Here is a 23,677-nt window from a genome sequence, read left to right on the forward strand (position 1 = left end):
AAATTTAGTAAAGGACTCCCAACTTGGGTACCAAATCAAGTTGTGGATATTGGATATTGGGAAAAACTGATTCACGGAAAGGGCTGTCGGGCATTGGAACAGGCTGCCCGGGGCACTGGAGTCACCATCCCTGGAGGGGTTGAACAGACGCAGAGATGAGGTTCCCAGGGACATGGGTTAGTGACAGTTAATGTCTGGACTGGATGATCTTCAGCTCCTTTTCCAACCAAAACGCTTCTGCGACTCTGCGAACACGACCCCTCCGGAGCGGCGCCCATGCGCACAGCGGGCAGCGCCTCCCCGCTCCTGCGCGCCTGCGCGGGACCAGCCCCTCCCGCTGCGGCACCTGCGCAGTGCGGGCCGCGCGGCTTCCGCCTCCTGCGGCTCTGCCCTTCCCGCTTCCGGGAGTGCTCGGCTCCGCGGAGCGCCCGGCGGCGGGCACGGTGGCGGGGACGGCGGGGGAGCGGCGGGGGCTCGGCCCCGCTCCGCCCCACCGGCACGGCACCAGCCGCAGCTCTCAGGGCAGCGGGGCCGCCGCCGCTGAGGTAAATTCACTCCCGTTCCTTCCCCGGGCCACTATTCCCCTCACGGAGCCGGGTCCCCTCAGAGTGCCCGCCGCCGCTCCCCCAGGCCCGGCCGCCCTTGGCTTTGGCTTCGCGTCCCTTGGGCCTCGCGGGAGTCCGGCCCTGCGGGGAAGCGCTGGTAGGACGAGCGGGGAAGGCTGGGGGAGATCAGAATCGTCTCCCGGGCCAGGTCCGGCCGGGCGCCCCGTCCCGTGTCAGTTCCCAGTGGGGTGCTGGTCTTGGCTGCGCTCCTGCCTCTTTTCGGGTTATTTTAAAAAAATTAAATCTGATAGCAGCCATAGAGAGGAGCGTATGGAAGTGTCCCTGAGCCCCAGGACACTTGTGTGGTAGATATTCAGGGACAGGAGTTGGACTCTGTGGTCCTTGAGGGTCCCTTCCAGCTGAGGACATTCGGCGATTCTCTGGTTCCAGAGGCTCAGCTGCCGCCCTGGGGAGCTGAAGGAGGACAGAACAGTGAACATTTGACACACTGCGATTTCAGTCACGTCGCAGCACTTGCTGTAGGGGGTTTTGCTGTTTTGTGTGGTGCCAGTTTTCCTTATTTCCAGGAGGGAAGAACAGGGATTGCAGGAAGCGGGAGTGCAAATAATTTATGCTCTGAAAAAGGGGAGGGTTGGTTCATACAGCATGCGTGTGATCAGTGCTGTCAAAAAAGTATTGGGGAATCATTGGCTGTTTTCTATGCTACATATACAGTTGTATAATGGTATCAGGATGCTGAATTACAGTGATGTAACTGTTTGCTTTGCTGAAGACATAATTAGGTTGAAGTTGCTGTGACTGTTCACATTAGCAGACTTAAATTAGATCTTTTGAAGTGGATGCTCTCCGACTTTGAAAAATTACAGATAAAGTACAGCTGTAGTGATTCATTAGGAGATCAAACTGATGTAAAATTTTAGAGGTTTTAGATTTGAGTTAAATAGCTGAAAGCTCATTGCAGCTAAAAAAATCGTTAATACTTTTCATCCCTTTAAAACTTCTTGGTTTTGCTCTAAAGCAGTGTATTTTGAATTGTATGTATCTGATGGATTTAGTTTTTATGCCTTTTATGAAAACAGGTCTTTTAAGGGAAATAAACTGATATGATTCTGTAGCAGCTGAAAGGCTGAAGATGAAGAATATAGAGATGTGAGGCTTTATGTGTGTCTGATATGAGGAACCATTGAAACAAAGGCTGTAACACTCCTTTAATTAGTACTGAAAATTGCTAGTGAAAATAGTTCAGCTTTGATCTATGACATTACTTTTTGGAAACTGGAAGGAAGACTTATGTGTGAATAACTGACAGAAAAATGTACTTGCCAGCCTGATATCACAGTGCAATCAATAAATATGATACCCAACCTACTTTTAATTGTGAGAATATAGCGTATATTGATAAATGGAAAAATTGTAATTAAAAATTATACTTTGAAGTAGAATGTGATGCATGCAGTTGCTGTTGGCGAAGGAGTAAAAGTTTCATTTTCCGCAAAATGATACTGATATTGGTTTATTGCTGGAATTTTGTCTGAATTTGAGTTTGTGGCCCTGATCCAAAATAGGTAAGATATCAAGCCCAGCATATACATTGTGTTCATGTCCTTCTCTCAGGTGAAGGTTGTTCTTAAATCCAGGTTCTGTCTTTGCTGTTGTAGCTCAGTGAAGTCTTTGCGTATCGGATAGTATGTAACTTTACTGGGTACCAAAGTCTTGTGAAATATATTTTGACTTACACGTCTGTGGGGGGAAAAAAAATCTGTAATCAGAAAGATAATCTTGCTGAACGTCTTGGAAGTTCCTTGGCGTTTATGCAAAAGTGACTTGGAATCACAAATATATCAGGCTTATTGCTTATAGCAAAGCTCTTTAATGCTTTTACCACTGTGTGTTCTGAAGACATGCTTAGGGTTTTTTTTCTTTCATTTTTCGTAACTTGGCTTACCCATAATTCTCATTGCTGGATGTTGAGAATGTTTATAACTAGATAACCAATTAGAGGACCAGCTTCCTGGTAAGACACCCACTCTTGTGCTTAAGTACTTCTTTATATTATTTTTCCAAGATTATTTAGAAGCAGCATATTCTCTTTTCAGAGCTGAAGAGAAACAATTCCAGTGTCTTTCTATGGCCTGGCACTTGCTGTTTAGCAAGGAGAATCATTACATTAGCTTAAAACTTGACTGTGTTAAATATGTATTCACTGAAGATTGTCTCTTGAATTTGTTGCCAGGTGTTTGTATGTAAACATTTTCACATTAGTTTTTTGTTTTCACTATAAAGTGTCACCGTGTGCCTGCAGTAGAGCAGAGGTGGGTCACTACAAAGAAGGGCTACAAGGCGTGAACAGGAAATTCATGAGTGGTACAAGTGGTACAAAATACATTGATTTAGAGCAAAAGCAACAAGTATTTTGAGAGATGATGAGCTTTACTGCTGTGGGTGTGGAATAGATTTGGGGATAAGCTGATAATAACATTTTGAGGTTATATCCTGGGTTGCCATCACAAGCTGTTTCAGCTGCTCTTTTCCAGAGTTACATCCGCTGTGTTACCTGTGTCCCAGATACCTGAAATTGGGCATATCTCTTTGCAATTACAGATAGCAAAAGTTGTGTCTGTCAGAGCTAAATTTGGATTGTAGTTGATGGTTCTTCTGAATAGTTGCTACTCCAGCCGTTCTTACACGTGCTATGGTTGCTGAGAAAGCTTGACCTTGAAGCCCTGCAGAGTGTTCCTGGTGCAGAGCTTGGCTGTTGCTGGCGCTGAGCTAAAGGGTTTTCAGTGCACATACTGGTTCCTGTGGTTCTTGAAGTAGTTTTATTTATTTGCTAGACTGGTCGTTGAGAAGAAGTTGAAAAGAGCCAGTTTATCTATTAAATGGCTTTGAAGTTTGAATTGCATGTATCTGTAATAAAAAGCAGGTTATTCACCTAAATTAGGCATGATTATGTCTAGACATTATCTGATTGATATTTATCTGTCAGTAGTGAATGGTTTAAATTGTCTGTGGAATTTGATGCAGTAGTAGGTGTGTCCATTTGTTTTACTTGAATTTTTTGCAGTTATTGAGGTTAATGTTTACACTGTAACCTTTCAATGAGACTACAGTTGCGTGATTTTGATTTGCCCACCAATGCTGTGCTTTCTATGTAGGATTTAAATCCATTGTGTGTGAGTGCTGCGGGATTATTGTTCTAGTGTGTACTATCTGTTAGTGTCCTTACAACTAATGACTTACCAGTAGGCAATCAGAAGTGGTGAAATAAAGACATTCTCTTTATTGCATTGTAACTGAAATATGAGGAATCTTATGAACTTTCTGTTGTATAGTTTGAAGGAAAAAGTGACTAAAAAGGATTTAGGTTTGACAGCTGATGTATTTTTAGCCTGTATATACATTTTTATCTGTATATCTGTTTAAAAAAAAAAAAACAACTGGATTTTTTTTCCTACAATGTTTTTACTTTCTGCTCAACAAATAATAGTGAAAAGGACTGTGCATAACCCTGAAGTGCCTCATTTTTTTTTCAGTTTAATTGACAGTGCAGGGGCCTCATGATACAATAGTTGGATTGTATCATTCGTCTTCCTAATGCCCTTGGTGACCTTCTTCTAGCAGTAAACTTGGAGAAGGGCGATTTTGATGTTGCAGTGGGTCTTCTTTATCCCCATTGGAAAACTGAAAATAGGCACGATGATTTTACAAGACCATCTTTCCAGTGATCACGAGTTCATAATGTAACTTCTTCAAAAGTTGTTTTTTTTTTTCTTTAAATCAAATAATATAGCTGCATTTTGTGCCTATGTTTCATTAACAATGAGGTGAAGGTCAGATAAGACATTCTTAACCTGAGAATTTCAAATAACACCTAAGAGTGGAACTGCATTGGTTTAACATAATCAGCAGTGCAAACAGATGACGTTTTGCATGAAGCATTGAATAATTTAGTGTTATCTTCTGATGCTAGATAAAGATTTTTTCAAAGGTCAAATGGAAAACTGTTGCTTGGCATATTAGAGATTGAAAGGTAGGGAATGCTTTGTCCTGGAGGTTTGTGCTTTAAGTATATAACACTCAATGTAAATTTGGTTAGGACAGGCATTGAAGCAAATAAATTAATAGTCTAGAGGAAAGCTGTGAGCATCTCAATAGGGATGCCTGATTCTTCATAAAGTCCAAGTGCTTTTCAAACGTGATCCTCTTTCCCTTGAAGGGGACCAGTGCGGGGGTTAATGGTGTGGGCAGCTGGAGAGAACAATGTACAGGAGCAGGGAAGGGAGCAACCACATCAAAATTACTGAATCTATTGGTTTTGCAAAAGCTGAACTGTGGTGGCACTTCCACTGAAACCAGTAATTGGTGAGGCTACAACAAACACTGACATTTTGCATAGAATTACATTTAGGATTAGGGAACTGACTGAACAAATCATAATGAATTCTCTGTTAAACAATTTCAAATTATTACTCTGACTTCAATATTTCACCTGCAGAGGCTCAGCGTGTCTGTTCTGTTGCTTGTCATCCTCGACTCAGAGAATAGGTGGGTGACATTATAAATTAACGTGATACACTCAAACTGTCTTTGTGCATGGTGCTACTTCTACACAGTGCTATGCCAATGACAACTTAATGATCGTGGATTTCACAATATTGTGAAAACAAAAGTATAAAAGCTTACTTATATAGCAAATCAGAAAGTAATCCATAGCTTCATGCAGTTATATGTGCATAGTAAGTGTTTGCGTTACCTTTTAGGCTCACTTACTTAGCATAGTCTTATGTTGTATGTTGTGTCCTTGTGAAAAGGAAGAAATGTGGTTCAAGATCATGAAACATTAGTCTTGTAAAATTAAGCATGGTTAAAACAGCTTATGCTAGCATTCCAGTCCTTATACCGCATCATATATCGTAAGTCATATGGTAATTATTTGCTTTAATGGTGGAATTCTAGCAAGGGGAACTTTCCCTTTATCATAGTTGTGGATCATTTTCTTTTACATGCAGATTCTGGAATGAGTAGCTTCTTTGTTTTAAATTTTCCATAACTTGGTCCAATACTTGGAGTTGAAACATTTTTTTTTCATATCTTACAATTACAAAAATAGTGGAGGCATGCATACTTGTTAATAACCTGCTACCAAAAACCTTGTTGTAAGCTCTGAAGACAATCAAGTAAGATGATTATTTTTTGCATGCTCCATCTCTTAGTCATGCAGGAGTGGCAAACAAGAAAAAGGTCTTTGGATACATTAGTTTGCAATGCTAAAATCTGACTATTCAACTCATCTTCAGACACAAGAAGAAAAATATATTTATAATGTTACTTGAAACACTGTTTAGAGTTTTTTAGTTTGTTCTTTGATAGCTTAATCTAAAGGTTTTTTTCCTAGTGGTCAGAAGCTTGTTTGCTGTAAGTATATGCAGTGTATTTCAAAGTACTACTCTATGTGTAGATTACTTGTGCTTAATGCTATTTTCCTGATGAAGCAAGAGTGCTTTGCTAATAAGTTTGTTCTTGATCTCTTTTCAGATTACATCAGGTATGACTATGTGAATAGCCTAGGATAGCCCAAAGGAAGGACATGATGTCAGAATAACATAAAAACATTTGTGAGGTATGTGGGGTTTTTTTCTCTTGTGCTAAAAATTTTCTTGCTTGTCTTTAATACAGATAAACAAAATAAATACAGGGATTTTATGCCATTTCATTTTATGCTAAAGGAGTTGCTTGCAAAATTGATCTAAAATTCACGTTTGTCATGACAAACACCAATACTTCACTTGGCTGTCAGTTCTCCATATATTGAAAGGCTTAGTTGAAAGCTTATTGTATGTATTTTTGTGAGTCCTTTTCCTGAGAGAAAAAAGTTAGACAAGAACATTTATTTAAAGCTTTACATGCCCATTTTAGGGGAAATAATAGCCAGTTTGCCTAGTTATCTTCATATTCCAGCTGCAAGTATGTAGTCTCCATGAAACTTGACTTTGCTTTTACAAGTTTTGACCACAAGGAGTGGTTGATGTCCCATTAACATTAAGATATAAGGATCAGAAAGATTTACTGAGCAGAATATGTTTCTCTGAAATTATTCTTGGTCGATAGGGCTGAGAGTTTTTTAAAGGATTTAAAAATACATAGCTTCACCTGAAAACTATGCCAGTGTGAGTCTCCTTACCTAGTTAATAGTCACTTTGACCGTTTTACACTAGCAAAGTGATTCTATATTAAAGGTCTCAGAATGTAAACTGAAGTGCCAGAATTCATATACCAGTCACATATAGGTTACCATTAATAAAGGGGAAGAAAACTGAGACTTCTGTGTGACTGTCGTCAATCAATAGAATGCTTTCAAGTTCATCTCAGACATGACCTTTAATAGCACAAATCAATATGATTTTTAGAACACCGTATACTTCTAAAGTACCAGGCTGTTCTTAATGCATAATGTTTGAGCTTTAATTTGTCTCCTGTTTGTTTATAGCACTTTGGTTTTGCCATTGGTATCTTTGCTTGTTAGAGATGTCTGGAAAATAATTTTGTTTTCATGAAAACTATTAAGGTTTCAAGTGTTGTTTTCGTTCTACATTGGAACAACAACAAAGCCCTAAAAGAGTTTTCATGAAATTAAGTTAATTGATGTGTTCTTTGAAAATCTGATTCATGTAATCCATTGCCACACTAATTTAACCACTACTATTTGTTGCCTGTAAGTTTGGTCTGATCCAAGACCATTTTGTAACTTATCCAATACATCTTTGTAACAGGTTTGTTTGGGTTTTTTTTGTTGTTGTTTTTTTTCAACACAATAGCACTTTTGTCAACAAATTTAGCTGCTTTCTAACTTGTTCTGGGTTTTTTTTGTGAGCGATGTGCTAGAAGAGCTTTGTTTCCATTCTGATTTTTTCTTTCTGCTCTTCCCTGGATTGCTGGAGTAGGGTGAAAAGTCAACAGTCTGGTGCCATAATTTGCTGTTTTCTGAGAGACATGAGCTGTAATTTAATGAAGATTTTGAAATTTTAGTTTGAGATAAAAGGTTGCATTTTTAACAAAAGTGGAGGAGTGGTTTATGGGCACAGCAAGATGGAAATGAAACCATTCTAAAATTCCTTTGTCAAGCATTGAAGTTGCTTAATAAAAAAAATGTGATTATAAAAGTCACTGGCTTACAAAATTGTTGATGGAACTTGGTGCATGGGTATCTTTTGATTACAGAAATATTTCATCTGTATGTAGTCACAGAATTGTTCAGGTTTTTATTTAAAAAAATGTCGATAATCTGTTTTTAACTTTGATATATTTAATCTTACCAAAATAAATAATCAGAGATGACTGTATTTCCAGTTTCCTCATGCATAATAACGGTGTCTTTGCTTCCTGCAGGGCAAGGCCAGAAAACCATGCAGTCATCAGGGCACAGGTTCCGTGATGTTGAGCACCACCCGCTTCTCGCTGACAATGACACCTACGATTCCTCTTCCTCGGAGGCTGACATGGCAGAGAGGGTTTGGTTCATCCGCGACGGCTGCGGGATGGTCTGTGCTATCATGACGTGGCTTCTGGTTGTCTATGCAGACTTCGTAGTGACTTTTGTCATGTTGCTGCCTTCCAAAGACTTTTGGTACTCTGTGATCAACGGTGTTCTCTTCAACTGTTTGGCGGTACTGGCTTTGTCGTCACATCTGAGAACTATGCTGACTGATCCAGTAAGTATGCCATCATCCCTTGACGGTGGTTTGTTCTCTCCTGTAGCTTATTGTCTGCAGAGAAGAACTGATATCACTTCTCTTTCTAGAGAAGGTAGCATTAGATTCAAAACCTCAAGGTGGCGGGATGGTATCTGTGCTTTTTGTGGTGTTCTGTTAAGGAATCCATAAATAATTTTTGACTTGAGGAGCAGACAGTATAAAATTAATTTATAAGGGAGGCTTAGGCTCATGAGAAATACAGTTTATTTGTAAAATATTAACCTAGGTTCTGAAGAAGCTAATAAAGCTTTAATCTTTTCTGTCCTAATTTTTCTTATTTTTTTCTGTCACATGTATTTTCAGAACTTCTTAAGAAATCATAGCTTCCTCCTGTTGTAACATTTGAAATATATGTTCCATTTATTGCACATGAAAGAACTTTTAGAGAGAGACATGCTGAAAAACCTCATTCACATATTCACCTAAAGCAACAACTACTGTCCTACATGATTCTTGCATTATCGTGTTCAGGTATTTGGAGTCAGTGGGAAGGGAGATTTAAGCTGGACCCACATTAGAACAGTGTGGGTCTGTGAGGTGTTGAAAGTACTCATTTCTTAGGAATCTTCAAGAGTTCAAGAGAAGAAATTGTTTATTTTGTACTAAAATCTATTACTCTTGTTAGGGAATAAATCTGGGGAGAGAGGGGTGAGGGGAAAAACATTTATTTTTCTCCAGATTTTTGAGACAGTAACAGTGTATGTAGAAGTTCTGGGTGTGTTCAAAAAACCAGCAGGGTGTTGTAGTTAATGGTTGTCTGGGTGTTTGATTTACTTCTGTGCCCCACCCAGTAATGAAATGTTACCACTTCTACAGACTGTGACAACTAAGAAAGTTAATCCTTTAAGGATAGGTTGCTTAAAAATATGTCCTGCTAAAACTGTGTGTCTTTCTAGACCTATGTTGCTCTTCATGGGTAAAACATGATAGAAATTGAGATGAATCACTACCTTTTTTTCTCCACTCCTTTCCTGCTGGCTCTCAGAACGCAAGACACGACTGTGTGATGGAAACTAAGACTGAAGGAAAAAAGGAATAAACTGCCTCAAAACATATGTGAATTAAATTTGTTCTTATAACTATAAAAATAGATTTTTCATTGAAATGAATTGGTGACCATCTGAGACTGTGAAGGATGTTTTTGCAATAGAGCATGTTTTTATCAGTAAAATGCTAAGTGCAGGCTGGCTCAAGGGTGAAGCACTACGTGGCCAACAAGTTCATCAGGGGCAGAACTTGGGCTGTGTCTCAGGCAAGACAAACACCAGGTTCTTATTCCAGGACATAGGCAGCAAAAACTTTTCTGCCTCAGTAGAGAGGTGTTTTGCAAGTGAATCTGAAGTGCCTGCTGGTTTCTAATTCTGTCCTAAAATCTTCCTTAAGGTGTCTGTGTAAAGTGACGATGTTGCCAGAGGGCTTTTTTTTGGAAGAGAAATAATTATAGAAAGTTGCAGATGAATTAAACCAGCCTGGACAAGACTGTCCCTAGGTGAAGAGAGTGCTGGCCTGGAGAGCTGGTACAGAAAGGCCACTTTAGTTTCACATCCCAGTTTATTTCACAGTCACTTCTTGTCATGGTTAAGCCTTTAGCTCTAAAAATAAGCAAAGTGACAGTGGTATTTCCCATTATTTTCTTCTTACTAATACAAAGTTGGATTCCAATCTCGCGAGGATCCTGCCTACTGTTTCTGTCTGTTCATCATCTTCCTGAGTTGTGGTGAAACAGCTGCTAGTGCGACTCTATGGTGAACAGCTTTGAGAACTAATCGCTATAGAATAATTTATTTTTCTGATGGGTTATTTTTCTTCTGGATCAGTTCCTTCAACTGTTTATCATGTAGCTACACAAACTTTGACAGTAGCAGAAGGCAGCAGATATTACTAGATGTAGAATAAAGAAAGCAGTGATGGTTCATGGTGACAGTATCCAAGCTAACTAAAAGGTTAAGTATAAAGGAAAAAAAAATGACTGTTGCTTCAAAAACTTGTGTACAAGGTGCAGATATGTCTTTCTCTTCATTTTTTGTGTGCTGGTGACAGTGTATTCTATCAGAGTTATGCTAATAATTGGCCACAGATGAGTCTTGCTGAAACGAAACTGAATTTGAGGTCAAGCAAAGGTAATTTATTCATTTGGAAATAATTCTGGTTTATGGCAGACTAGCTTGGAGTGAATGAACTTATTTCAGCAATTATCCTGAGATTACTGGAATGAAGTCTATAAAATGTATTTTTAAACGCTCTCATACCATTTAAGAAGCTTTTTCTTCTTTAACTGAAATTATTTCAGGGGGCTGTACCCAAAGGAAATGCCACTAAAGAATACATGGATAATTTGCAACTGAAACCAGGAGAAGTGATCTACAAATGTCCGAAGTGCTGTAGTATCAAGCCTGAACGTGCACACCATTGCAGGTACACCATAGTTTTCTTTAAAGCAGTTATGCATATATTAAGTCTGATATGTTTGTGTTATTTTCTTCCCCACAAATTTCTTTTGGTATCCAGTAAGCTCTTAAATTCATACATTGCAGAGTATTTTATAAATATAATATGGGAAAGAAGCAAGAGACACGAGAGTCCTTAAAAATATTCATGCTGTGGTGTCTTAAATACTTACTGATCTGTGAATAATTTTTTCCAGTGTATCGTTCTAATTATTGTGCCGTACTGTTGATAATGGGGGGCGAAGAGAAGAATCTCAAGGAAATTTCTGATAGAAGCTGTTTTAGGAAATGACTCCCGCAATCTTAAATTAAGAAAATACAGATTCGTTTTAAACAAGCACTTTAATTTGTGTCTTCTTTTCTTCATAGTGCATCATTTGAAGTTATATGTGAATTGGCAGATTATTTTCCCAAAGTTGGATGCGTAATCGGTTAAATGCTTGTGGAAGATTCATTTCAATAAGGACAGAAGTGATGATGATTTGAACTTTAACATGCTATGGAAGAGACAGTAAATTTATCCATTTTTCCTTAATTCTTAGTGTTTTGAGTTTTCAGGCACTGGGGATATGCATTTGTAATGTTTATTTTGTGAGAGTCGAAAATAGATATGCCTGCATAACTAAGACTTACATAAATATGTAAATGTTCCTGGTGGCTGTCTCTAGGTGTGAGTGGTGATGTGTATTAGATTGCGTGGGGTATTAAATTTAAGTCTTGGAGTTGGTGCCCGTCAAAAGTACAGAGTGAAGTCTTGTCAGGACTCTCAAATTATTCTGTAGATTTGTGGTTTCTAAATTAAATGTCTCAGTGTATGTCACTTATCTGTGTGAAAGTTATGGCTGAGAAGCTGTTTCCATTATAAATACTCTGCCTTGGCACTGAAATCTTGTTCATATCTCAGATGCGAGTGGGTTTTTGTATCTGGAGTGTGAAAAGAAAAAGTTTCGTGTATAAATAGTCAAGTATAGAATTGTCTTCAGATCATCTGTGTTGCAGGTTGGCTCTCGCAGGGATGCAGACACCAGGCCTGCTTTCATGTGCGATGAGTTTGGTTCTGGCTGGCTTTATTAGCCCTAATCGAGTGTTACATGAGCACGGCTCATGTAGAAGGAACACAGAACATAAAGTGTTAATCTCTGGGGATTCAAACCAATTCTGTGTGGTCTGTTCAGACATCCTGGCACTGTGTTCATGGGATGTGCTAAAGGGACATCCGAGAGCCTCTGCTGAGCATAGGCTGGATCTTGCTAATTTTCTCATCTCAGGTTCGGGCTGGCCCCTGCGGAGACTTTGCAGGTATCTTTGTAAAGTCTTTCCCGCGTCTTTGGTCCCAATAGGATTTACTAATTTGGAAGTAGCTCTAAATGAAGACATCTGATGTTGAACTCTGCAGATGAGTAGCGAAGCTGGCGTGCTGTGCCCTGTGGAGTCCCTTGGGTCCATCTGGGCCCTCGTCCTCAGCAGGCACCGTATTATCTTGGATGTTCCAGTAGCCTGTGATCCCAGATAAGGCAGCGTTGATTTAAAAATTATTTCTTTGTAGAAGAAGAATAAAAATAAGCTAAGTAGGGACTTTGAATACATTGTTCATAGCAAGAATGGAGTGGCATTGATTATTAAAGCAGAGCAAAAACAGGTAGTGTCTACAGCAAAGGAAATCTGCGATACTTTCAGATGGTTTGTCTTCCCTGACCACTGGTTCAGGGACCCAGCTTTGCACATCCTGTGGATCATTTTACTTTTCTATGCCGTGGTAAAATACACTGTTAGATGTTCCATGTAAGGACGAAGGATGCAGTTTAGTGCTTACACAGGGTGTAACTGGCTTTACAGAAGATCTGAAAGAGAAAGCCAGAGCCTGAAAGGGTATGTGCTGACCTTTTGTAAGCCTGCTCTCAGGTTTTTCTCAGCAGTTGCATGTCTAGTTTAATTGCTTTTGTTTCTGTTTCTCGTATAATACACACTACTAGTAGTTGCTATTATCTTTTCTTAAGTAAAAAAAAGGATTTACTGCAATTTTTTGAATGTTGAATGCATACTGCATAGACCAGCTACCAGAATCTGGTGCTTTGCTGTAGATTTAGCAGTGCAGGAGTGTACTGAATAGAAAAAGGGTTGGTTTGATTGCACTGCCAACATTTTATTGGCGTACAAACCCATTCCAAGGACATTAAAAGGGATGGTCTGGTCCCAAGTAGGCAAAATGGCAATTTGCTGATAGAAGAGACTTGAAAATGGAAATTGAAGTGGGTTCCTGTTGGGAAATAGTTATACTCAAAGCCACAGTGCATGTTTTGAGTAGTAAATTATTAACAGAAGAGGCTCTTATGTAGTTATGAAAATTGTTGTGCAACACTGCAGCAGAAGTTCTTTTGGAGAAGAAAAATAGTTTCATAGTACACATTAGTGATGGGAGAAAGAACAAGAAACCTTTGTTTACAGCTAAATATCTAGCCTCTGAAATATATTAAGCTGAGTTTTACTAAGCAGTTAACATTTTCAGAATAAGGAAGAGGGTTAGCCTGAGTGGATGCTATTTCATTTTCACTGAAGGAGCACAGCTGTCATTGTTTGTAGCCTTTTCTGGGTGCCTGTGTTTGCGTGTGGGGAACTGTTCTTCAGAATCAAGTCACTGAGATATTTTCATCAGTCTTCCCATGAATTCTTGTTATCCAGACCATTTCTCTTAAGCCACAAGCTGTATCTCTCTGAATTTTGTCTTTGGCATTCAGAACTTGTCATTGCACCTGCGGTTGCCTGAGTGCATTCAGCAGCTGTGCCAAGCTGGAGAAGACCTTCCTATATGCACAGCCGCTTGTTCTCAATACTATATTGTTCCTTTTGTGTAGGCGTGAGTGTTCATGCACGGTGAAATGACCCAGGTTGCGGCTCATGGGGTGACATTTGGTGCACAAACATCTGTGCTTATACAGGGGAAGGAATAAAAACACGAGCGTCAGGGGCAGGAAAAAGGCAGACCCACTGTTTCCAGCATTGCTGTGAGTTTGTTGTCTGGAAGCATTTGCTGAATTGTGATGTGAGATTAGGAATGAAGGCAGGGTTCCAGACATCTGATGTCTTCAAGAGCTCTGCGTGGGCTCGTGAGAAATACTGAATGAGCAAAAGTGTGTCCTGCCCACCTCACATCCTCCAGTGTTTGCCTTGATGGAGTCTGGATAGGATTTTACTCAGTACTTCACATTAATATTCATTTTGGAGTGACACTGTATATTCAATGTTACATTAGGAAGCTTGCATGGTTGTGGTGACTGGAGCTCGTGAAATAAGAGCTCTGGAAATAAATAAGAGACTCCCACAGAGCTCAGGGAAATACATAAGAGGCTGAACTTACAGGCAGTGGGGTGTGAACTGAAATTTTTTTGGGGAGCCTTCAGAATATCTCCTTGAATCATACTTGTCTCTTCTGCACTAGAGGATGGTCGTGGTGTTTAATTATAGTTTTTGGATTTTCATGTGCAGTTGGAACTATGTAAAAAAATAATTTGCATCAGAGGATGAATCATCTTCATTGTCCATAAAACAAGAGGCAGTGGGAATGTCAGGGCTGGGGTACAATAGCTCAGGGCAAAGGGAGCTTCAGAGGAGCAGTGAGAGATTTGGGATTCTTTCACGTAACCTGCACAGCAGTATGTGCTGCCTCTTGCTGAATTACTGTATAATTGTGCATATGCGATGACTTTTAAAATATTTCATGCCTCGGAGCATTGATTTCCCCCCCACACACACCTTTGTTCACTCCAGTGACAGTCATCTGGCTTTGCTTATGGCTCGTCACTGCAGCACTCATAGAGACCATACAGAAATAAGCATGCCTTCAAAACAAAGGATTTTGAATAATAGTGCCTGGGTTTTTTAGGCTTATTTGGCTTTGTAGCTGCTGAAATGAAAATGCTTAATATTTCGAATGTTCTGCAGGAAAATTAAGAACACTGCGTGGCTGTGTTAAGTACAAAGCTTGGAAAATGAAATATGGCATTACTTAAGCTATTGATTTATGGAAGAACTTCTCCACATGTTGCAACTGTTCTGTTTCTCTTGCATAACTGCTTGTTTGGCTGCAGATGGACCTGAATATAAGAGAAATGAGCCCTTTGGTGCTGTATAGCCCAGCAGATGTAAAATTGAGTTATTGAAATATTTGACTTTTCTAGAAAAACCTTGACTCAAAGCTAGGCAGGAACTAAGTTGCAGAACTAACGAAGAGCAGTAGTGTTGAAGTATTCATTAACAAGTATGCACAGAATGTGCGCTGCTCATACTTTCAATATTTTTGTTTTATGTTGAGGAAGTGAGGTGTGACATTGGCTGTTCTTTAGTTGAGATTTTGATTGCATATGTTACAATTATATGGCCAGTTGAAACCTCAAGTGGGACAATTTCTCTCTTAAAGATATTTATTTTTTTTTCTGATTCACAAAATAAATTTACCACATGAAAGTCTGTAAACTTTAAATAATTACTTTGTCTAAAAAAACTTCTTCAGAAGGGAAAGGTCTTTTTAATACTGAATCTAGAAAGAACGGAAGCTTTGCTCATTCAGTACCACAAATGTGTAAAACAAGTTACCAGATTTGATTGTGTGTTTGAATATGGAGTGATAATCATATTAATACTGGTTTTCTTATGTGAAGAATATCTTCTCTACACAGTTTTGTAACAACCAAAAGATGAATTGTAAGTGAGCAAATAGTTTCTTTAAAGAAATGCAAATAAAATCACTCTTTGCAGTTTGTCAAGAAAGATTTCAGCACATCGTCTTGTGACCACTGGATACCTTTGTACATTCAAATGCAAAGTGTTGCTCAACAGAAGTCTCTTTTCCTCTCCTTCAGTATTTGCAAACGATGTATTCGAAAGATGGATCACCACTGCCCATGGGTGAATAATTGTGTGGGGGAGAAAAATCAGAGATTTTTTGTTCTGTTTACGGTAAGTGAAAATCAACAGCAGCTTCATCTCAGTGTGAATCTACCTTGATTGTAACAATTTTAGTTGTGCTTAGGAGTGAGTAATGGCTTAAGGACAAAATTGGTTTGTGTTGTTTGGGATTTTTTTTCCTTCTATGCAAGATATTCTCCAAGCAGGAAGATATTCCTTCTCATTTTAATCTTGTAAAATGCTGTTATTTAAACTGTCTTAATTTTACTGTGGTTTATGTAGGAACAATTAGTGAAATGGTACTGTGATTTAGGGATCTAATCCTTAAACTTTCATTGTTGCCCACATTTTTAGATTCAAACTTAAGTAGAATTTGGTTTTATATCGTTGTGTTGAATTAAAAATTGCAATAAGAAAGTATATTCGCTGTGCGGTGGTGGAGGTTGGCTGAAAGGAATGTCTGGTGTACTGCCTTGCAGCCGTCAAAAATAAACACGGTCTTTTATTTCCAGATGTATATAGCCCTAATTTCAGCTCATGCGCTCATACTGTGTGGGTTCCAGTTCTTCTCCTGTGTCCGAGGGCAGTGGACTGGTAAGCAAATACTCTCGCTGCCATAATCTAGTAGATATTAAGGAAAAGTTGTGTTCCACCTATTTCAGTCCCATGTATGAAATATTACAGGACTTTGATCTTTGTAAAGTGAGGTCCTGAAAATGATTCACACCTGTTTACCCATCTCTTTTTTTTTTCCTCTTTCCTTTAGGCTTTCACTGTAAGAGCTGTGGCTCTTCAGGGCATTCTCACTCCTTTTCCAAATAGGAAAAATGGACCACCTCTGTAAACAGGGAGGAAACAGCTGGTCCTCAGCCACCTCAGCACTTTATTACTTGAAGCTGTGGGGCTCCTCTTGAAAAGGAATTTCCCAGACTGTCCCAATTGTTTGTTTAGGGCTCTGACTTGGCATTTCTTGATGTTCCAGTCTGCCAGAGCTCATTCTGATCTTGTGCTTTTGACAGAAGATGGTTGATCAGATGTTCTTCTGGTACTTAAAGCAACAGGGGAACCCATGGGACTGGTTTTTGCTGAATAATCTGTCAAATGGATGGAATCTTATTCCTTTTTTTTTTTTTTTTTGCTTGACATAGTCTGCTTCCATATACTATCCCATTTCTTCTTTATTTAACTATAGTTGAGTTAGTCAGTTGATCAGAGGATCTCCAGAGATGGGACTGTAAGTCAGAACCTCGTTGCTTTTTGTGGTGAATTAAAAAAAAATAAAGCAATCACAGTGAAATGGAACATCTGGATTAACTAGCAAGTCAGAGCTGACAATGGTGGTGGTTTTTACAGTGTTTGTCATGCATGAAACTTCAAGCTCCTCTCATCTTTATATATGAGCAGTTCCAAGTACTTAAATCAGCTTATGAGCAAACATTTATTTGATATCCTTGAAATACTGAGGCAGGATTGCAGTGATGCAGTACCATGTGCTTTACAGGAAGCCAAAAGTGTTACTTCCTTAAAATTCTTTATTTCCTTGGGCAGCAAGTAAAGCCACTGCAGTGCTAGAAATTAGAAGTTGGTTACAATTGTGAAATGTCGTTTCAAGTGTCAGATATTTTTAGCTTTTATTGCTGTTTGTTGAAGAGGAGATGTCTCATTATGAACATGCTCTATAGGTTTTTAATTTTTTTTTATTAACTACATATGTTGTTTTTGCAGAATGCAGTGACTTCTCCCCACCTGTAACTGTGATCCTGATGATCTTCTTGTGCCTTGAGGGTTTTCTGTTTCTCACTTTCACTGCAGTCATGTTTGGCACCCAAATCCACTCAATATGCAATGATGAAACGGTAGGGACCTCTACTTTTCTATGCTGTAATAATTATTCTAGGAATATGTGATTAGATGTTGTTTTAGTTACATGTTTAGTTACATTTAGTTACATTTAGTTACTTTTATTTTGGAGAAAACCTCAAATCTCAAATAGCTCATCATTCTTCTTTTCTGCAGTTGTAAGGACTGAAATACTTGCTTGAGGTTTGCTTTCTAACACAAGTTTTTGCATTATGTGCTTTTCTGGTATAAATTTTACAATTAGGTGTTCAATTACAGAGATTGCTTGGCTTCTGACTTCAGTTTGGACTTGCACTTCTCAACTCCCACGAACTGATATTTTTCCAGAGAAATGGCTGCTTTTCTCAGATTTACACTTAAACTAGATATTTTGTGTCAACTGTTCATACTTTCATTTACTTTGATACCCTACATTAAAGTATAACCATAGTTTGGACGTTTAGCTCCCTTGCCCTTAGGTCTCTCACATTAAGCCATGTTTTGTGATGGACAATTGACTGGAAACATAAGGAATTTGAATCCTGTGGCTGCTCAGAATTTTCTCATGTGAGGCTTTTTAAAAGTGTACTTCTGTATTGAAGAGAAACTGTGAAAAACAATTGGTAAATATCCAGCCTTCGTTAGCAGGAAGTACAAAAAATAATCATCAAAATAATGCATCTGGGAGAACAAGCCTTCCCTCAGTAATTGCAGTACCAGTGACTTCTTGGAAGCCTTATTGTCTCGTTTCATTAACTGAGTAAACAACTACTTCTATAGGCTTATTGCCTTAACATCAGCTTTTCTGGTTATTTTGTCTTTTGGTTTGAGGGGGAAGAGGTAGAGGTGACCAACCTTCTTGTACGCATTTTATGTTCTAAGGCCTGTGCCCTGTACCCACAGAGCTAAATCAATCATTCTTATTTCTTCTGTACTAAATAAATAACAGTAAGAAACTAATCAGCTCACTAGCTATACATTAAAAGAATGCAAAATACTCATCAGTTTTGATAACTGCTATTAGACTTCACTGAACTTTGGACTTAACAGTGCGTGTCTGTTTGTATACAGGAGATTGAAAGACTGAAGAGTGAAAAGCCAACGTGGGAGCGAAGACTCCGCTGGGAAGGAATGAAATCTGTTTTTGGGGGTCAGCCTTCGCTCCTGTGGATCAATCCTTTTGCGGGATTCCGAATCAGGCGGCTTCTACTGAGGGCAAAGAAAGGAGGGCCTGAGTTTTCCGTTTGAGTCTTAATTATGCTGGAACTTGCAAGAATACTATATAATATTTATTTGGGGCCAGAGAAGGCTGTCTACATATAATCTGTGACCAGGTGAAAACTGATATCAGACATTTGCTTGTAGCAAGCAGAGTTTTATACGTTTATCGTCACAGACATCTCATTAACTTTCAGAGACCTGAACTGGATCTGTAATGGTCTTAACAGCAAGATAACAAAGAAGCAGCACGTGGTCACACTAAAGAAGCCAAATGTCATGCTACTGTAATTTATTTTACAAGATGAATTATCCATTTTTGTTAAACCCTTTTTATTTGATAAATGTTTGGGGAATTACCTGTGTGTTTTTATAAAAAGTATATACTTAGGTGCAGTTGTCAATCATAAGGAGGAGCATTATGGTGAAAGTGGATCTCAAATGAGACCTGACTTTCGAAATCCAGTTTTCAGGGAATAGTGGTTTGGTCAGTTTTAATTTCTATTTCAGCTTGTCCTAATAAAGAGAGCTGTACCATTGTGTCCCACTCCAGGCACACATTCCTCATATGCAAGTGATTCAGACTGGTGCACACAGCAGCATCACACACCACAGGCACTGGGACACCCCTGCCTAATGTCTTCCCAGGCTCACAGAAGCATGTCTCGTGTTTGGCGGTATCAATCTCATATGGCATTTAGGTAAGTTCTAAATCTTTGGTGAACAACACTTTCTAACTACCGGATGTGGCAAATTTCTTCATCTCCAGTTTTTAATGCATTGATTCTGGGGGAACTGAAGTGTAGGTGTTGGAGGATTGTATCTAATCTTCTGTGCAGGGGTAAGTGGAACCAGTGACTGTGTCCTCTTGTGTGAGAATAAATGAATGTACTGCAGGTTGGAGTTATTGACTGAAAACAGTTGTCTCTGTAAGGTCTTGCTCTGCCCCTTTTTTATTGTACAGACTTTTCGTAGAAGGAAAGCTGGTAATGTAATGAACAAAGACATCAGAGGAATGAGGGAGGTTGCCTTTTCCTCAAGTACAGCAGATCTTACATGTAGAAGGATCTACAACAGAAGGAGTTATTTTGAATTTAACCATTTTCCAACCAAAACTACTTACAGGAATGAGAGCAATATAGATCTAGAACTGCTTTATGTGGGCCTAACAAACAACAGTAGTGCTAAGAAGTGTTTATAAACCTGCAGGTAATGAAATACAAGTTGCAAGTAATGAAATTCAGATAAAAGTGGATTCTTTACATATTTAGACTATTTTTTATATTGTTAATCTGTTCTATAAATTATCGACAATATAAAGGATAAAGCAGGAGCCTTGATGCATAGCTTGAAATCGTGCCTAGAAAGTCAATAGCTCCCTGGTTTGGGACTTGCCTTAAAATTGTCCTGTTCTTGCTTTTGCTTTGCCAGTAGCACTGATGCTCTGCCCCACCTCAAGCAGTTCAACCCGCTGAAGAATCCCACATTATAAAGTTTACGTACTAGAGAAGCTAAACTTTCTTTTTTCGATGAGCTGCTTCATTTCTTTGTAACCACGTGTGGCACCTCAATGCCAGCTTCATCAGGTTTTGTACCATTGGGTGGGTAAAATTAGTAAAGGGATCCGTTTATTATCTGTGGCCCTGTGAACAAAACTGTGCAAAAAAACTGTTCACTTTGCTTGGGGGAGATGATGTGTAACACTGGACAATTTCTAGGCAGACACATCCAGTGAAATTAAAGTCTAATGAACAAAACTACATCTCACGTAACTGAGGGGAAAGGTGGAAGTTCCACAAGAATCTTTGCGTATTTGGTTGCACATCTTAAAGGCTGGTAAAAAAAAATGCGTCTGGCTTTGTCATGAGGCTCTTAGTGTGTATATTGTTAAATAAAATATCCTGGTGAAAATCAGAAAATATCACTTCAAGCGGTTGAACCCTGTGACTTAGCAAGTGTGTGCGTGTGTGAAATCAGGTTTACTTGGGTTTTCAAACCCTTGTTACGTTGTAATTTTTTTAAATGTAAAAAAAAAAATAAAGTAATGAATTGAAGTCTTAGTTGATTAACTTCTGCTCTGTATGTCACATATTTTACACATATACATGTGTATTTGCATAAATTCAGGTTGCAGCAACTTCAGGGTAAGGGTTTGTAATGTATATGTACATGTGTCTCAAGTAACAGCTGATACTGCTCCAAATTAAAGCTGCTTCTCTGCTTACTAAGGGTTTTAAGCTCTGCTACCTGCTCAGATAATTCTGCACCTCTGAAATATTTCTGCAGTTTCTCCTAGTGCTGTAATGCAGGATAAAGTTAAAATAAGACCTAGATTCAATGTTAATTAAGCCAAATGTTATAATTGGCAAGAAAATTGATAACTTACAGAGAAAGAGGTAAGATTCTGTTACCTGAGATTCACGATTCGTGTTTTTCGGACAAGGCAGGTGGCATCTGGCCGGGCACCTAAATATTTTTATGTTATGTCTTTGAACCTCTTTTGTTAACAAAATCATGATTCCAATAAAGCAAAAATCTAATAAAACTGTCACTTCCAAGGCATGTTTGCATAAGAATATTGGTTTGATTTTCCACAGGGAATAAGAAAGAGATTTTTTGCTGTGAATGTATTCTGGCCCTAAATATAGACACGTTATTCTTGCTGTAAACTTCACCAGACTCACTGAAGGCTGAGTCTGATACCTACTTGTTCCCGTGCAATTTTGTTTTCTACTAGTTACTATCTTAGGTTATTAACTATATCAGTCTCAACTGAAAGCTGGGTTTTCCAGCCATAGGTGATTCTTTTTTATGAAGAATAAATCCCTACGGTATTTGGAGAAATCAATAGAGAAACTTGAACCCTTGGTTTTGAGTGAAAAAAAAGGCAAACTATCCATATGAAATATGAGAATATGGAATTTATTTCCCCCCCATAGATTTTTCTTACCATTAATGAGTAGAAATGTACATTTAATTTCTAGAAAAGCAATGTAACCTACGTGCTGGAGGAGCTGGAAGCAATGTTAGGTAAGTACAGCGGCGTCTGGCGTGCAGCAGGAATGCTCACAGTGGAGCCTGGTTTCCAGATAGAGCTGTTTGAAATCTCAGTTATCAGCATATAATGTCAGATCGAATTCATCATAGAGAGTAGAAAAATAAAACCTTGCGATCCTGAGTGAAATTCAACCCCGTCTTCAGTGGTTTTCACATCTCTTTTGTGGTTTGGAGCAGCAACTCTAAAATACCTCCCCGACGGGTGAAAGGTAACCTGAGTACCAAGTGTTCCCATTTTGATGAAGGTTTGAATGCTCTCATCTTCTCTTTCAATCAGTAAAATTGCGTTTCCGTAGCCTCCTGCATCTGAGGATCTCCAAGTGCCTCATGAGCATCCATGAATTCGCCCTCACAAAGCCAGAGCTGGGAAGTGTCATCTTATTTTGCTGTGACCGGGGATGCATGTGGGTTGAGAGATTTGTGTGATGCGGCACAACTAAAAATTGTCCCTCGTATCCGGAGACCCCGTAACCCCTCAAGAGCTTCTGCTGGAGATTGCTGGACTTGTTTAGTAGAACTCCAGCAGTCTGCTTTCTAACAAGGTGCAATTTATCCACAAGAAACACAGTGACCGTGCTTTAAGGAAGTTTGAGGTTGTATAGTCATCTGTTGGGATCATTTTAAACAGTTGTAACACAGTTAATAGTTGGTCACCTACTGCTGATTAAGTTTTACATTAAGTGCAGAAGCACCTTACGTTTTAAATATAAACATTTTTAAAATACATATCTCAAGGGCAACCTGCCTCTCCCTGTTTTTTATACTTTAAAGCTTTGAAGTTTAGGTTGCAAACACTACAAAGATACATTAAACTACAGCAAAATTCTATCTGAGTGCTGGGAGAAGGGTTGGTTTTTTTTTTGGCATTTTGGTTATAACTCTTTCTTCCAAATACATTTGCAGATGATACAAAGCAGTGATTTGGTAAATCACCAGGTTCTCAAGCACCCTCCAATCGTGGGTTTTGCCAGACCCATCAGCCCCGATTTGATGCAGAAATTCTTGCTGCCGTCTTGGAGCTGTGTTATGCACACAAAGTAGGAGATGCATCAAATGACTCACAGCTGGACTCCAGATATACTGGAAATTATATAAAATAACCAAATGTTTGCGTTCCTGGTCACAGATAAAAGCTGACCAGCATTAAATGTTAGCTGGGGGATCTGTGCGGAATAAGAAAGTGCTGGGCTGCTAAGGGTTATGAAGATATTCTTCCTAAAGCTTAACACGGGAGTGTAATTAAACTTCTAATGGGAACAGACCTTTTCATACTGACAGCTCAAGACATGTTGTACTCATTAGCAATTACCAGGAGCTGTTGAAGACATTTGGATTTATGAAGACAGTGGCTGAACGCTTTGAAAGAGCTGTGATCACTCCAAGTTAGGTGATAAATGCAATCGGACACCCTGCTCCAAATAACTTACAGTCTTGGTCCTACTGAAAAGAGCATCGACCCCAATCACTGCTGAAACGAGTGGTGGGAAGACACGTATTGAAGGTCCTGCTGCAGGTGGCAACTGGTGCTGGACTCACGGACGGGACAGAGTGTGACTGACGGACATGGTTACTGGCAGGGGGTTGTTGTGTTTTGCCTGTTTCACTCCCAGCGCGGCTCCCACGTTGCTCCCAGCTTCTCCTCCCACCTCGCCCTATAAAATCTCCTGCTTGGTTATCACTGTCGGAGGCAAGAGCTGCGCAACGGCGCTGGGCCCTGCGCTAGAGCCGAGTTTATAGTCATCACTGCCCGTGCTTGTCGAAGGAGACGGGAGGGATGTTTCAGGAGATGCTGTGGGAAAGAGAAGAAACAGAATTAAAATGGACTTGGGCACTGTTTAGTGCAGCAGTGCCCAAATAAAAGCAGCAAACCATCCTCTGAACCAAGGAGCAGGAGCTT

General features: G+C 39.3%; 2 protein-coding genes across 4 annotated transcripts in view; one reads left to right on the forward strand and one right to left on the reverse strand.

Annotated features, from left to right (window-relative positions):
* Positions 1-392: 392 nt before the first annotated feature.
* ZDHHC7 (zDHHC palmitoyltransferase 7) lies at positions 393-20,642 on the forward strand. 2 transcript variants are annotated; one of them, XM_082062342.1, is made up of 9 exons: positions 393-545; positions 5,062-5,111; positions 6,102-6,186; positions 7,953-8,275; positions 10,608-10,732; positions 15,621-15,717; positions 16,179-16,260; positions 17,392-17,522; positions 18,577-20,642. In XM_082062342.1, exons 4-9 carry the CDS (start codon positions 7,970-7,972, stop codon positions 18,751-18,753), a joined length of 918 nt encoding a protein of 305 aa, XP_081918468.1. In that variant the 5' UTR covers positions 393-545; positions 5,062-5,111; positions 6,102-6,186; positions 7,953-7,969; the 3' UTR covers positions 18,754-20,642. The 2 variants fall into 2 exon arrangements, with proteins under 2 accessions (XP_081918468.1, XP_081918467.1); XM_082062341.1 differs by lacking the exon at positions 5,062-5,111.
* Positions 20,643-20,932: 290 nt separating this feature from the next.
* LOC309444478 (hepatocyte nuclear factor 4-beta-like) overlaps positions 20,933-23,677 on the reverse strand; it is a 28,125-nt gene continuing 25,380 nt past the window's right edge. The window contains exons 12-13 of one of the 2 annotated variants that reach the window (XR_014185049.1): positions 23,208-23,569; positions 22,371-22,386 (exon numbers count right to left, since the gene is read on the reverse strand). Coding sequence is in view for 1 of the 2 variants with exons in the window: in XM_082062340.1 (XP_081918466.1) it covers positions 23,433-23,569 (137 nt within the window). In the remaining variant the exon portion in view is untranslated. Of the gene's footprint in view, positions 23,570-23,677 lie in introns of both variants that reach the window. The other variant, XM_082062340.1, reaches the window with a different exon arrangement.

Source organism: Streptopelia decaocto, assembly GCF_964273445.1.
Source record: "Streptopelia decaocto genome assembly, chromosome: 11".
Taxonomy (NCBI): Eukaryota; Metazoa; Chordata; class Aves; order Columbiformes; family Columbidae; genus Streptopelia; species Streptopelia decaocto.

Coding starts and splice junctions, on each gene's coding strand:
- ZDHHC7 (XM_082062342.1), top strand. CDS start 7,970: ATGCAGTCATCAGGGCACAGGTTCCGTGATGTTGAGCACCACCCGCTT. Junction 10,733..15,620: donor GAACGTGCACACCATTGCAG/GTACACCATAGT, acceptor CCTCTCCTTCAG/TATTTGCAAACGATGTATTC. Junction 15,718..16,178: donor GATTTTTTGTTCTGTTTACG/GTAAGTGAAAAT, acceptor TTTTATTTCCAG/ATGTATATAGCCCTAATTTC.